The 13,343-nt window shown below is 39.4% G+C and overlaps 1 protein-coding gene across 3 annotated transcripts in view; it reads right to left on the bottom strand.

The window, feature by feature from the left end:
* Positions 1-4,104: 4,104 nt before the first annotated feature.
* LOC102276649 (coiled-coil domain-containing protein 170) overlaps positions 4,105-13,343 on the bottom strand; it is a 38,795-nt gene continuing 29,556 nt past the window's right edge. For 2 of the 3 annotated variants that reach the window (XM_070377728.1, XM_005898255.3), the window contains 3 exons: positions 6,809-7,036; positions 5,945-6,160; positions 4,105-4,338 (listed from right to left, as the gene is read on the bottom strand). In XM_070377728.1, coding sequence (XP_070233829.1) covers positions 4,177-4,338; positions 5,945-6,160; positions 6,809-7,036 — 606 coding nt within the window. In that variant the 3' untranslated portion in view covers positions 4,105-4,176. The remainder of the gene's footprint in view (positions 4,339-5,944; positions 6,161-6,808; positions 7,037-13,343) is intronic. The other variant, XM_070377729.1, reaches the window with a different exon arrangement.

Below are 13,343 nucleotides of genomic sequence, written 5' to 3'. Positions count from 1 at the left end.
ATGGACATGAGTTTGAGGAAGCTCCGGGAGTTGGTGATGGGGCGTGCCTGCAGTCCATGGGGTCGCAAAGAGTTGGACACTACTGAGCGACTGAACTGAACGCATTGGAGAGGAAGTTTGGCTACGTTCCCCGGTGGAATCTTGAATAGAAATGCTGCACTATAAGGTGGAGTTGCCTCTGCAGCTGCGCTTGTCGCTAGGGTGTGTTGGAGCGCTAGGGTGTGTTGGAGCGCTGGCAAAGGCTCAGAATAGGGAAGGAGCACTAAAAGCCCTTCTGGGAAGGGGACAACAGGCGCTTTGCAGTGAGGAAGTGCCTGGTGGCTATACCTGCTGGCTCTTATACTTATGTGGCAACAAGCTCCGTTAAACTGGCCCGAAGGTATTTCTGCCACGATCGGGGATGCCTGGAATCTAGAGTTGAACTCACAAATCAGCTGGTCTTAAAATAGGGATTTTATTCTGGATTGACCAGGTGGGCTTAATGCAATCAAAAGAATCCTTAAGAGAGGAGGAGGGAGGCAGAAGGAGAATAAGAGAAGTAGTAGTGTTAGAAAGACCTGGCAAACCTCAAGACCCTGGCTTTGAAGAGAGAAGAAGGCAATGAGCATAGACTGTGGGATTCTTCTAGAAGCTGGGGAAGATAAGGAAATGGATTCTCTCCCCTCCCCAGAAGGAACATAGCTCTGAGACCTCCAGAAATGTAGAATAATAAACATTTGATTCAGCCACAAAGTTTGTGATAATTTGTTACAGCAGCAGTAGGAAACTGATACACTGCCAAACTTTTCCAAAGTAATTTTACCAATTCATACACTTAAGCAGCTTTGAAAACATGTCCATACTTTACCCCACACAATATGCACTGAACTGGAATCTCCAGATAGGTCCAGAAAATGTATTATTTTAAATTAGATAATTTTTCTGAATCTTGAAGGTTGAAAATTATTTGTCTAAATCCTTAAGTCTAAATTCACTTCTCATTAAAGAACAGAGTGGCAGCAACTTGTTCCAGGTACTGGAAGGGTTCCTCTCCCTCCTCTGCTCAGAGCTAACACAGCTGACCTTATACAGTGCTCTGTGGTTGAACAGTTTCTATTAATACAATTCATAAAGGAGCCTTAAGACTAGGGACTCTGTACTTAAAGATGAATTTTCTTTAACATGCTTATGAACTGACTCTTTGAGACTGCCAGACCTTGCCACTGTTCACATTCATGAAGAACTTGACCCTGGAGCTGGTAGTATTTGCAGTTCCTCAGAAAGGAGAAGCTGGAGGAAGGGGTCCGGCAGCTTGTCAGGCTCATGGGGTTGTGCTATCCTTCCAGCTCTTAGAAGCTGAGGCTGTAGCAGTCACCTGACCGAACCCCCGACCACTGACCATGGGGGAATCCTGAACAAGAAGGTGGTTTTCTTAGAGCTTGAGCAGGTTGGGCTGTAGGTGGAGGCTCTGTGCAGGGTGTCCCTACCTTTCCTTAAGGATATTCTCCAGAAAAAAAGGTAAGTGAACCTCTTACCTTGCCTCCAGGGATCCTGGAATCACCTTACTTGGTAGTGATACCACCAACTGCTGACCCCCACTTGGCAACAAATTCAAAAGTCCTCAGAAACCCTGGGAAGTTTTTATTAAAAATATATGTCATCAAAAGGAATGAAGAGTGAGCCAGTGTTCAAACTATAAATTAGTAGGAGCTAATAGTTCAAGTACTTTCCTGACAAGTGTCAAATGTCACTGTTTCTCTTTAAAATTTTAAACACTCCATGGCATGCTGAGATCTTGTAGTGCTCCAGAGTGCCATGGGACACAATGTGAGCATTTTAGAAGTTCACTCATCTTTTCCTTGAATGAGTATTCAAGAGAATCATTTTCTTCCAAAGTGTTACTACTATAAGGTCCAGTGTAACATCACTTCTTCCACCCTGAAGATCCCTCTAAAACTAAGCCCCACAGGAGATCTTTTCAAATGACAACAGCAGGCACTGGGTATCCACAGGCCTGTCCAGATTCTGACCTGTTCCTACAGAGGACATCTTGAATAAATCTAAAACTATCTTGAAAGATGAACAGTTTCCTGTTCTAAGTAAAATTTAGAAATAATATATTTTAAAACATCATTAACTTAGAGATCTATCTACAATTAGGAAAACACAGGCAGATACTATTAACTAAGAAAAATAAACAATATATTCTTGCACATTATTAATAATTCTTAATGAGTTTCCTACCTTTCAATATTTCATATCTGCTGGGAGCCAGCACAGGAGTCCCTACCCATGACAAGGCCATGTGGGAGAGTTTTGGTGGGCAAGGCGACCCACAACTCGAAGGGTGCCCCTCTGGGCCTGCCTGTCTACCCCAAAACCAAAATCTGTCTGTTTTACTATTTCACGACTTTCACCAACTTCTCTGACATTAACGGGGGGCTATCCCCAACCACCTTTCTCTGAAGAATATCAACTTAAAACTCTAGTTAATAAGTCTCCTGGGCATAATAGGAGTGTTTCAATTCAAACCCCTCTGATGACTTTCTAGCTTGCCTGACAGGTTTGTTCAGATTCACAGCCTCCCAACCACAAGAGGCACAGGAAGCTTAAGATATTCTAACAATGCAGAGCTTCTCAGAGAGTTAAAATTGTTAGAATAGAACTAGTAGAGGATTTGGAGAAGGCAGTGGCACCCCACTCCAGTACTCTTGCCTGGAAAATCCCATGGACGGAGGAGCCTGGTAGGCTGCAGTCCATGGGGTTGCTAAGAGTCGGACACGACTGAGCGACTTCACTTTCACTTTTCACTTTCATGCATTGGAGAAGGAAATGGCAACCCACTTCAGTGTTCTTGCCTGGAGAATCCCAGGGACGGGGGAGCCTGGTGGGCTGCCATCTATGGGGTCGCACAGAGTCGGGAAATGACTGAAGCGACTTAGCAGTAGAGGATTTCTTTGTTGAGCTAATGCTTGCTGCCAAGTTTCCATATCCCTTACCTACTGAGTCCCTGGGAGTGTATTGATTAATATAGTTGGTGTATAGAAATGTAAGTAGTACCTTTAATGTTTGTAACCTTGGACCCTTGAGTTAATTCTTTTCTTGTTATAGCCCACCACACTTTTGCCCTATAGGAATGCAACTTTATCTAATGCTTTTGGAGGGTGGCGCCTGACTTTAGAATAATCACCTTTAGAGAAAAATAAGTTTTCTGAAGAAAGGGTCATGAAATGTTAACAGGCCTCCTGGCCAGAAGATGATGCGCCTAAAACTTTTGCATATGATAGGTTTGCAGAAAGAAAGCCTGGCTTCGATAAGGATCAAGGACTGCTGACCTTGCATGACTCTACCCCTTCCCCCATTATCCTCTATGCACAACTTAAGGTATAAAAACTACTTTGGAAAATAAAGTGCGGGCCTTGCTTACCGAAGCTCGGTCTCTCCATGTCGTTCTTTCTCTTTCCTTTTCCTATTCAGGCTGATTCCATGGGGCGCAGGGGCTCTCTGCGTTCACTTTCCTGCCTGGGCTTCTAAGACCCACTCGAGAAAGTGCCTAAGGTGGGGCACGTTCCTCGATTCGAGAGGGCGCCTGCAGCCTACGTGAACAGAGCAAGTCCCGTGCTGGGGCTTTATTGGCTTTCTGCGTAAACCAAGGAACATCAGCATCTTTTTTCTCTCCTCTATTTTCTTAACTACAAAATTCTTTCCTTATCTCTTTATCTATTCTTTAGCCAACGCTGTCATCCTGAGGGAATCCCTGGATCCTGCTGGGGCTGGACCCCAGCACATATCTGATTTTCAAACTCTCAGTTAATCAAATAGATAAAATAGATTCAAATTATAGACTGTAACTTTACCTAGATTCATAAGGGGACATACCCCAAAAACCATTCATTCTAGACACAAGCCATTAACGTAGATACGAATATTCCAACTAAGGGTTAGTTCTGCTTAAAATACAGTTAATAAATATAATTAGACACTATGCATTATAATAACAATCCAGACTAGACCACAAATAAATGTATTTGTATGTATGTAGAACATGATTGCAACAAAGAAAAGTGAATTGCCAAATATCAAAGGAGAGAACAGATTTAACTGAAAAGTTTCAAATGCATTTTATTCATAATATAACCATATTCAAGACGCTAGAGGAAATGTCCATATTTGTGAGTTCTTGTTTGCAGAAATTCTTTATTCATTATCCTGTCCAGTCTCACACTCAGAAGCCATCTTTGATTTGTCAGATGCTTCATATACTTGTATAATAAGCCTTAGGTGATTGATGATTTTCTTGTCTGCTGTTTTCATGTTAAAGCCCAACATCTTCATAATAGTTTCTCGAAAGTCAACAAGCTACAAAGAACCACCCCCCCAAAATCAAGATATGTCATGAGTTTTGATCACCTTACTATGTACAATGAAATATTAAGAAATTTAGTTTTATTAAACATTTCTTTATGAAGTATAACATATTCTACATTCAAATATATTTTTAAGCTAAAAAAGCTCTATTATAAGAAATCTAAACTTACTTTTGTATTTTAAGATTTGTTTTTAGTTTTACAATTTTATAGGATAAACTTAATTTTATTGCTGCTTGCTTTTCATCCGTGAGGTAATTATTTTGGGGGCTTCTGATTTGCTGTAGGTAATAGAGTCCCTGAAGTACATCTCTCTCTGCCCATTCTCTATAGTGATCAACAGGAGAGCAGATAAAATCATCCATAAATCATGCCTAAAGCACAAGTAGAGACTACCACAGACTTCATTCTGCATATAAGTGGGGAAATAAATATTCTAAACCGGCAAAGGCTAGTTGAGAACCCAAGCTGGAGTATGCAGCTAGTTTCCTCCGGTGTCCCAGATACGGGACAGTTCACAAAGGAGGAAATACTAAAAACAAGTCTGAGAACTGGTGGATCAGAACACCGGTGTCTGTGGAAGGAAAAGAAAGGTGCATGAAAGTATGTGAGAGCAGAAAAGGCAGATCTAGAGGGCAAGGTTTCTGAGGAGGCTTAGTGATAAAGGAAAAGGAAAAAGCAAGCACTGGAAATTAGGAATTTATATAAACAAGAGAGTACTACAGAAACAGACATCACATAAACCCTGCCCCAAAATAAAAGGCTTGACTTCCTAAGTAAACTTTAAGAAGCTCCACTCACCATGTCAACAGAAGAAGGTGGTACTGAGTTAAGAAACCTAGTATGTAAACCCTGCCCCCTAAATATCCTAAAGTAGAAACACCTGAAATTGAGAGCGCAAGGCAATTAAAGGGATTTTAAAGTGAATAGATAAATGGCAAATACGCATTCAAAATTGTGATAAGAAGAAAACAGAAAAGCACTAACATCCAAACTGTTCAGGGCTCTTAAGACCCTTTCTTGAGATTCTCTTTCCTGTCACAGAAACTCTAACCCTGTGGCTGTCAGTCAGACAGAAGTTCACTGAGAGATGCCAAGAAGAAATGGTGACAAAGGCCTTATACTGAAGATTCCAGGTGCTGATCCATAGCCCAGGTGCATCTCTGTCTTCTCGGAGCTCTGGTTGTTTAACTCTGATTCCACAAGGCAATCAATTCTCTTTTGTCTAAGTTGCTGCTGCTACTGCTGCTAAGTCACTTCAGTCGTGTCCAACTCTGTGCGACCCCATAGACAGCAGCCCATTAGGATCCCTCGTCCCTGGGATTCTCCAGGCAAGAACAGTGGAGTGGGTTGCCATTTCCTTCTCCAATGCATGAAAGTGAAAAGTGAAAGTGAAGTCGCTCAGTTGTGTCTGACTCTTCGAGACCACGTGGACTGCAGCCCACCAGGCTCCTCCGTCCATGGGATTTTCCAGGCAAGAGTACTGGAGTGGGGTGCCATTGCCTTCTCCGTTGTCTAAGTTAGGGTAGTCTAAATTGAGGTTGGTGTTTATCACTTCAACTTAAAGAATTTTAATATAGTATTCAAAGAAAACAAACCTTTTCTTGTTTTCCCGGTACTTCTTCAAGTGTGCTCTTTGCTGTGCTGAGCTCAGGAGTGGCAGTTTCTAACACTTGATGGATCTTCTTTTTATCCCATCTTGCTTCTTGCTCATCAGAGTCTACTGTAGTTTTCAGGTCTGTTTCCATAACTGCCTTCCCTTTCATTGCTTCAACTTTTGTTAGAGATTCCCTGAGCTTCTCAATTGTTTTGTCCTATGAGGGTAGAGGTTGTGGGAAAGGGAGAAGACTATGATTAGATCTCTTCTAAGTAACAGACAGGCATGATGCATGATAACTCATGCTTTTTTACTTTCTTCCTCTCTCTTTCTTTCTTTTACGAGCTAGATAATGTAGAAAAAGAAAATTCCACAATTTATGAATTAAGAGGACATTTCTCCACTATGTTCATCAATAACCAATAGTTAATGAGAACTTTTATTAACTAGGCATTTGGGATTTAAAGAGGTTTAACACATGTTCCATGTCCTCGAGAGTCTTAGTCTGTGGTAATCAAACACAGAAATAGAGAATAACTGGATACAGTAAGATTAAATATTCTTGATAAACGGGCAAAAAAAGTTGACCAATAAGTATCTAGTGCATCTTTGGTTTCAGGCATAAAATGTACTTTCGAAATACTACAACTGAAGCTTGATATAGCGAAGATCCAAAGACACTCTGATTCTTAAAATGAGTGGTGGATTTACAACATCTAACTTTATTATCCTATATGTTTAATATTATATATATTATTTTTATGGGTGTAAAATAACTTTTTAAGTTCAATGAGAAACATACAGCAAAAACAGTAACAGAACAAAGCTTAAGTGAATTTTTGAAAGCCTCACATCCTTTACTTACTTTAAGGACATTTACTCTTGTCAGTTGAGTTTTCATATTTTTATTTGACAATTTCAAGTCACTGAGCTGTTTCTGAAGTTTCTGAATTTTCTCCTCTAATCTTTGAGTTGTAACAGTCTGAAAATTCTGCTGAATATTCAGTAATATTTCTTGCTTGTTGTCTTTCTCTAGCTGCTCGAATGTTTTGCCATGTTCATCCACCTGGGAAATCTTAGATTGAGAGTTTTCCTTTACAGAAATCAACAGTATTGAAACAAAGAAGCTATGCTTTAAGATGGTATTCCACACTAGCATACCAGATCTGCTCTAGACTGATAAATTATAGACTTAATTCTTATATAAATAGGATAGTTTTCACCATAAATATGCATTATAATAATTCAGAAAATAAAATGTGACAGAAAAGTGATAGCTTAATGCTAACAAAGGTACAGTTAAGCAGACAATTTATAAACACCACGTGATAGCATGTCTTAGTTCAACTTTTCTAATAAAGTATGATTAGGAAATAATAAAATATTTAAAGGTTCAAGCAAAAAGATATCCTCTACAACAGTATTTATAACATGAAGAAATACAAATGTCAAAAAAGAATTAAATTACATGTGATTAATTAATACATTTCATGTATTAAGAATTAATATATTTCTTTTGTTTTTTTTTTCCCTTAATATATACATTTTATTGAAGTTATAGTTGACCTACAGTATTTCAGGTACACAATAAGGTGATTAAGTTATACATATACACATATATTATTTTTCAGATTATTTTCCATTATAGGTTATTACAAGATATTGACTACTGTTTCCTGTGCTATACAGTAAACCTTCGTTGCTTGTTACATATCCATTCTTTTTTAAATCAGAAATCTAGGATTCCATTCAGATTAATACATTTCTTATAAATCAAGTTTTCAAAAATACTTACTAAGAGAAAATGGTAATGATATATTTAAATGAAAGAAACAGGATGAAGAAAAATTATGCCTCTCTCTGCTGCTGCTGCTGCTAAGTTGCTTCAGTCGTGTCCAACTCTATGCGACCCAATAGATGGCAGCCCACCAGGTTCCCCCATCCCTGGGATTCTCCAGGCAAGAACACTGGAGTGGGTTGCCATTTCCTTCTCCAATGCATGAAAGTGAAAAGTGAAAGTGAAGTCGCTCAGTTGTATCCGACTCTTCACGACCACGTGGACTGCAGCCCACCAGGCTCCTCCATCCATGGGATTTTCCAGGCAAGAGTACTGGAGTGGGGTGCCATTGCCTTCTCCGATGCTTATCTCAGTTATGTTAAAATATGCATGAAAAATAGTCGTAGTAAAATATGCTATGCTAAGCTAAGTCACTTCAGTTGTGTCCAACTCTGTGCGACCCCATAGACAGCAGCCCACCAGGCTCCCCCGTCCCTGGGATTCTCCAGGCAAGAACACTGGAGTGGGTTGCCATTTCCTTCTCCAGTGCATGAAAGTGAAAAGTGAAAGTGAAGTCGCTCAGTCGTGTCCGACTCTTCGAGACCACGTGGACTGCAGCCTACCAGGCTCCTCCGTCCTTGGGATTTTCCAGGCAAGAGTACTGGAGTGGGGTGCCATTGCCTTCTCCGATAGTAAAATATACCTATATGTTAACACTGGTTATCTCAAAGTGGTGGAATTACTGGCTATTTTAATTGTATCCTTTCTACTATTTTATACTTTATAAAGATACTACCAGAAAAGAGAGAGATGGAGAAGAGGTGCAAATTTAATAAAGATATGCATATTTTCATTATACATGAACTAAAAATTAATAAAATATATTTTAAAGAATCACTAGTTCTTCCAATAAGAAAATAGATACTCCAGGCAAGGCTGGTTAAAGAAGGAAGAGAGGACTGCCCTGGTGGTCCAGTGGTTGAGAATCTGCCTGCCAATACAGGGGACACAGGTTTGATCCCTGGTCCTGGAATATTCCACACACATGGAGCAACTAAGCCATGTGGCACAACTACTAAGGCCACAAGCCGCAACTACTGAGCCAGTATGCTGAAACCTACTAAGCCCACAAGCCGCAACTACTAAAGCCCACTTGCTCTAGAGCCCATGGTATACAGCAAGAGAAGCCACCTTAACAAGAGGCTTGTGCAGCACAACTAGAGAATAGCCCCTGCCTGCTGCAACTAGAGAAAGCCTGCACCCAGCACTGAACACCCAGTGCAGCCAACAATAATAAATAAATAAATACATTTTTTTAACTTTTAAAAAAGGAAGAGAAAATGAAAATACTATTAGGTAAGAGAAACATACAGAACTAATGTACATAAATTAATTTTATAATGAGAAAAAAGTTACTTAAAATGTTATTTCAAATGTCTTAATCCATTAAAAAAAATAAAACAAGTAACATATTAAGGAATAAGAATGAGAATGGCACCATTTTTCTTAATAACACACTGGAAATCAGAAGACAATGGAGTAATGCCTTCAAATCTGTGTGAAAATAAAGTCTAAACCCAACTATCAACTGATCCTGACGGTAAACAATAACAAAAAAAGACCATGTAATTTATTCAAAGAATTTTTCCCTCCAAGATACCATTTCTTAGAAATCTATTAGAAGATGTACCCCAGCAAAATAAGAAAGTACATCAAAAGAAAGGAAGACAAAAGATTCAGGAAACAGTGCAACCTAACCAAGAGATTGGAGAAGAAAAGTCACAGGATTATAGCTGTGCCCAGGCCCACAGAGCAACAGTCCAGACTGATGCAAGAGAATTAAGGAGTCTGGATGAGAAAGAATGGGAGATTTTTGTAGATTATAAGATCATCTGACATAATATTGGGGAAAAATTAATAAGCGAATGTTGAAAATTATACATATGAAAATACAAGAAAACTATTAACTCTAGGAAAAATAACACACACTACTACAAGAAAGGAAATGTCACAAGAGTATAATACTGGGCATTTTGTAAACATTATTTAGTGTCATAGTGAAGTAAATGCTGATTATGGGTCTAGCTAAAAATACTGATATAGCTATACTGGGACAATAGAAGGTGGAGGGGGAAAGAGATAAAATTATATCTATCATATAATAGGAAGTCAACAGATAATGTCTAAAACAAATAACTCAGGATATACCAATATAAGGGCTTACCTGATAACTCAGCTGGTAAGAATCCACCTGCAAGGCAGGAGATCCTGGTTCAATTCCTGGGTTGGGAAGATCCCCTGGAGGAGGGCATGACAACCCACTCCACTATTCTTGCCTGGAGAATCCCCATGTATTGAGGAACCTGGCAGGCTACAGTCCTTGGGGTTGCAAAGAGTTGGACATGACTGAGCTCTGAGTAAGCACAGCACAGCACACATAGCAGTATAAGCAAATCATTTAAGAAAATGGAGTTTACTACCAGAAGCAATAGCTAAAAAGGTTAAAAGTAGTTCCCTCTGGGAAATAGGATAGGTGGAAGTACAGAAATGGGCTGCTGCTTTTCAATAGAAGACTCGTGGTATATTTAATTTAAAAAATACATATGTATATATAATACATACATCGGAGAAGGCAATGGCACCCCACTCCAGTACTCCTGCCTGGCAAATCCCATGGACGGAGGAGCCTGGTAGGCTGCAGTCCATGGGGTCGCTAAGAGTCAGACATGACTGAGCGACTTCACTTTCACTTTTCACTTTCATGAATTGGAGAAGGAAATGGCAACCCACTCCACTGTTCTTGCCTGGAGAATCCCAGGGACGGGGGAGCCTGGTGGGCTGCCATCTCTGGGGTCGCACAAAATCGGACACGACTGAAGCGACTTAGTAGTAGTAGTAGTAATATATACATATAAGTGTAAAAGATAAAAAATTCTAAATAACTGCAGCTCAAAGAAGAAATGAAAATTAATAGAAAAATTATAAACACTTATACAGTGAAAGAACTTCATATAAAAATATACTGAACAACTTACAGAGGAATATTTACAGCCTTTGCTGTTTTTATGAATTAAAACAAGGGAACACCCCCCACCAAAAAGAGCATATTTACATAAGGAAAAAGAGAAACAAGGGGTATAGATTTAATAAAGGTACCGTATATTTTTATTATGTATACATCAAAACTAAACTGGTAAAATGCATATAAAAAAGAACCATTAGTTCTTTGGAAAGATAAAATAGATGTCCCAGGCAAGTCTGGTTAAGGAGGAAAAAAAGAAAGTGAAAACACACAATATTAGCAAGGAGAAACATACAGAATGCATAGATATAGAAAACATGAAAAGAATTCTAAACACTACTTTGTAACTCAGTGGCAATAAGTTGAAAACCTAAAAGAAATACATTGTTTCCTATAAAACTATAATATTCAACTGTGTCAAGAAAACCCTAGAACTAAATTATTGGACTTAATAAGTAAATTCAGTAAGGTGGTACATGTGTGTGAGCTCAGCTGTACAGTCGTGTCCGACTCTTTGCAACCCATAGACTGTAGCCTGCCAGGCTTCTCTGTCCATGGAATTCTCCAGCCAAGAATACTGGCCTGGGTTGCCATTTCCTTCTCCAGGGGATCTTCCTGACCCAGGGATTGAACCCAGGTCTCCCGCATTGCAGGTGGATTCTTTACATCTAAGTCACCAGGGAAGCCATTAAACTTTTAAATATTGAGGAAACTTCCTGGTGGTCCAGTGGATAGGACTCAGCACTCTCACTGCCAGGGCCCTGGATCTGATTGCTGGTCAGGGAACGAAAATCCTGCAAGCTATGTGGTGCAACCAAAGGGGAAAAAAAATACTCATACACTATATTGAACTCATACATTAATTGAACACATTTAGAACTCAATCCCATAGAGAGAGGGGGCTTCCCAGGTGGCGCTAGCAGTAAAGGATCTGCCTGCCAATGCAGTAGGTGCAAAGAGATGCGGGTTCAATTCCTGGGTCGAGAAGATCCTCTGGACTAGGAAACGGCAACCCACTCCAGGATTCCTGCTGGAAAATTCCATGGACAGAGGAGCCTGGTGGGCTACAGTCCATGGGGTAGCCAAGTAGAACACAACTAAGTGACTGAGCGCACACACACCCACCATAGAGGGAGAAAGCACCAGTGTGGAAATACGTATGTGTGAACATACTTATTTCAGCATTATTTGTAGTGGCATAAAAAGTAGGAATAAGAGAATGACCATCAATAGTTCTTAATAGGGAACTGGTTAAATAAGTTATATATAGAGTATGGAATATTATGCAACTGTAAAGGAATGAGTTAAACCTGTATCTTTTGATCTAAGGAAAGACCATGAAGTACTTACTTATCAAGTAAGATGAGTATTTTGACTAGTACAGTCCAAATTTTGTAAAAATGTCAACATTTACATATACGTATATACTCATATATTTCCATAATCACTGCAATAGTTATAGAAGATGTAGACACACTGGTTACTGAGGTGAATAGGCAGAAAGAGGGTTAGAGAAGATTATTATTGTTTTTGTCCAATCTTTTAGCATGGTTTCAAGGGTTATGGAATGCATGTGCTATTATATAGTCTTAAATTTTAACATAATATATTTCAAAATATTTATGTGGAAATGAATCATTGTCAACTACATTTTCAAGAGCAGAGGTAGAAGCTGGATTCATCTTTGTGCTCTGGAGTGCATTGCCAATACCACTTTACCAAGTGCTGGAAGTTTTTAAAAACTGAGTGATCAAACTATACGCGATCAATGAATGAATGAATGACCGGATGGAATGACAGACTCAGTAGCGAGTGCGTGAGTTTATACTCTGGGGCACAGCAAGTATAGAAAGAGTATAGCATGGGGATGGGTATGACATGCGATTCTGTGAAGAGGTAGTGAAATAGAATCAAAATCTCCTGAAAACATCCTACCTAGTCCCACTCCACTTTTAGGATTGACTTTATAGATGCAGAGAAGCAAAAAATAGAAAAGGAAATGGTCTATAAGGTAATTATCGAGGAATTTCACCAACAGCCCCTTCCCTGACACAGTAGCTAAAATTCCATCTTGAGAGAGTCATTTCTTTGAATTCATTTCCCTCTAATCTTTTTTTAAAAGTATATTAAGAAGTACATTGTTTATTAATGTATATGCAATCTAGGAAAATAGTACTAATACACCTATTTACAGAGAAGAAATGGAGATGCAGATGCAGAGAGTGGACTGGTGGACCCAGTGGAGGAAGGAGAGGGTAGGACAAATTGAGAAAGTAGCACTGACATATATACACTATCCTGTGTAAACAGGTAACGAGCAGGAAGCCACTGTGTAACACAAGGAGCCCAGCCTGCCGCTCTGTGATGATCTAGAGGGGAGGAACGGGCGGGAGAGAGGCGCAAGAGGAAGGGAATATCTATATCACTATGACTGATTCACACTGATGTGTGGCAGAGACCGCCACAACATTGTAAGCGATTATCCTCCAATTTAAAAATATATATGTAAACAAATGCCCTTATAATAAATATCAAATGTGTACAGTAGAAAAATGGGAGATAATGGAATAATGAGAGGTATTTTGATAAAATCAGAAGGTT

The sequence above is a fragment of the Bos mutus genome, chromosome 10 (assembly GCF_027580195.1).
Source record: "Bos mutus isolate GX-2022 chromosome 10, NWIPB_WYAK_1.1, whole genome shotgun sequence".
NCBI lineage: Eukaryota > Metazoa > Chordata > Mammalia > Artiodactyla > Bovidae > Bos > Bos mutus.
This window is presented reverse-complemented; position numbering and strand designations above follow the sequence as displayed.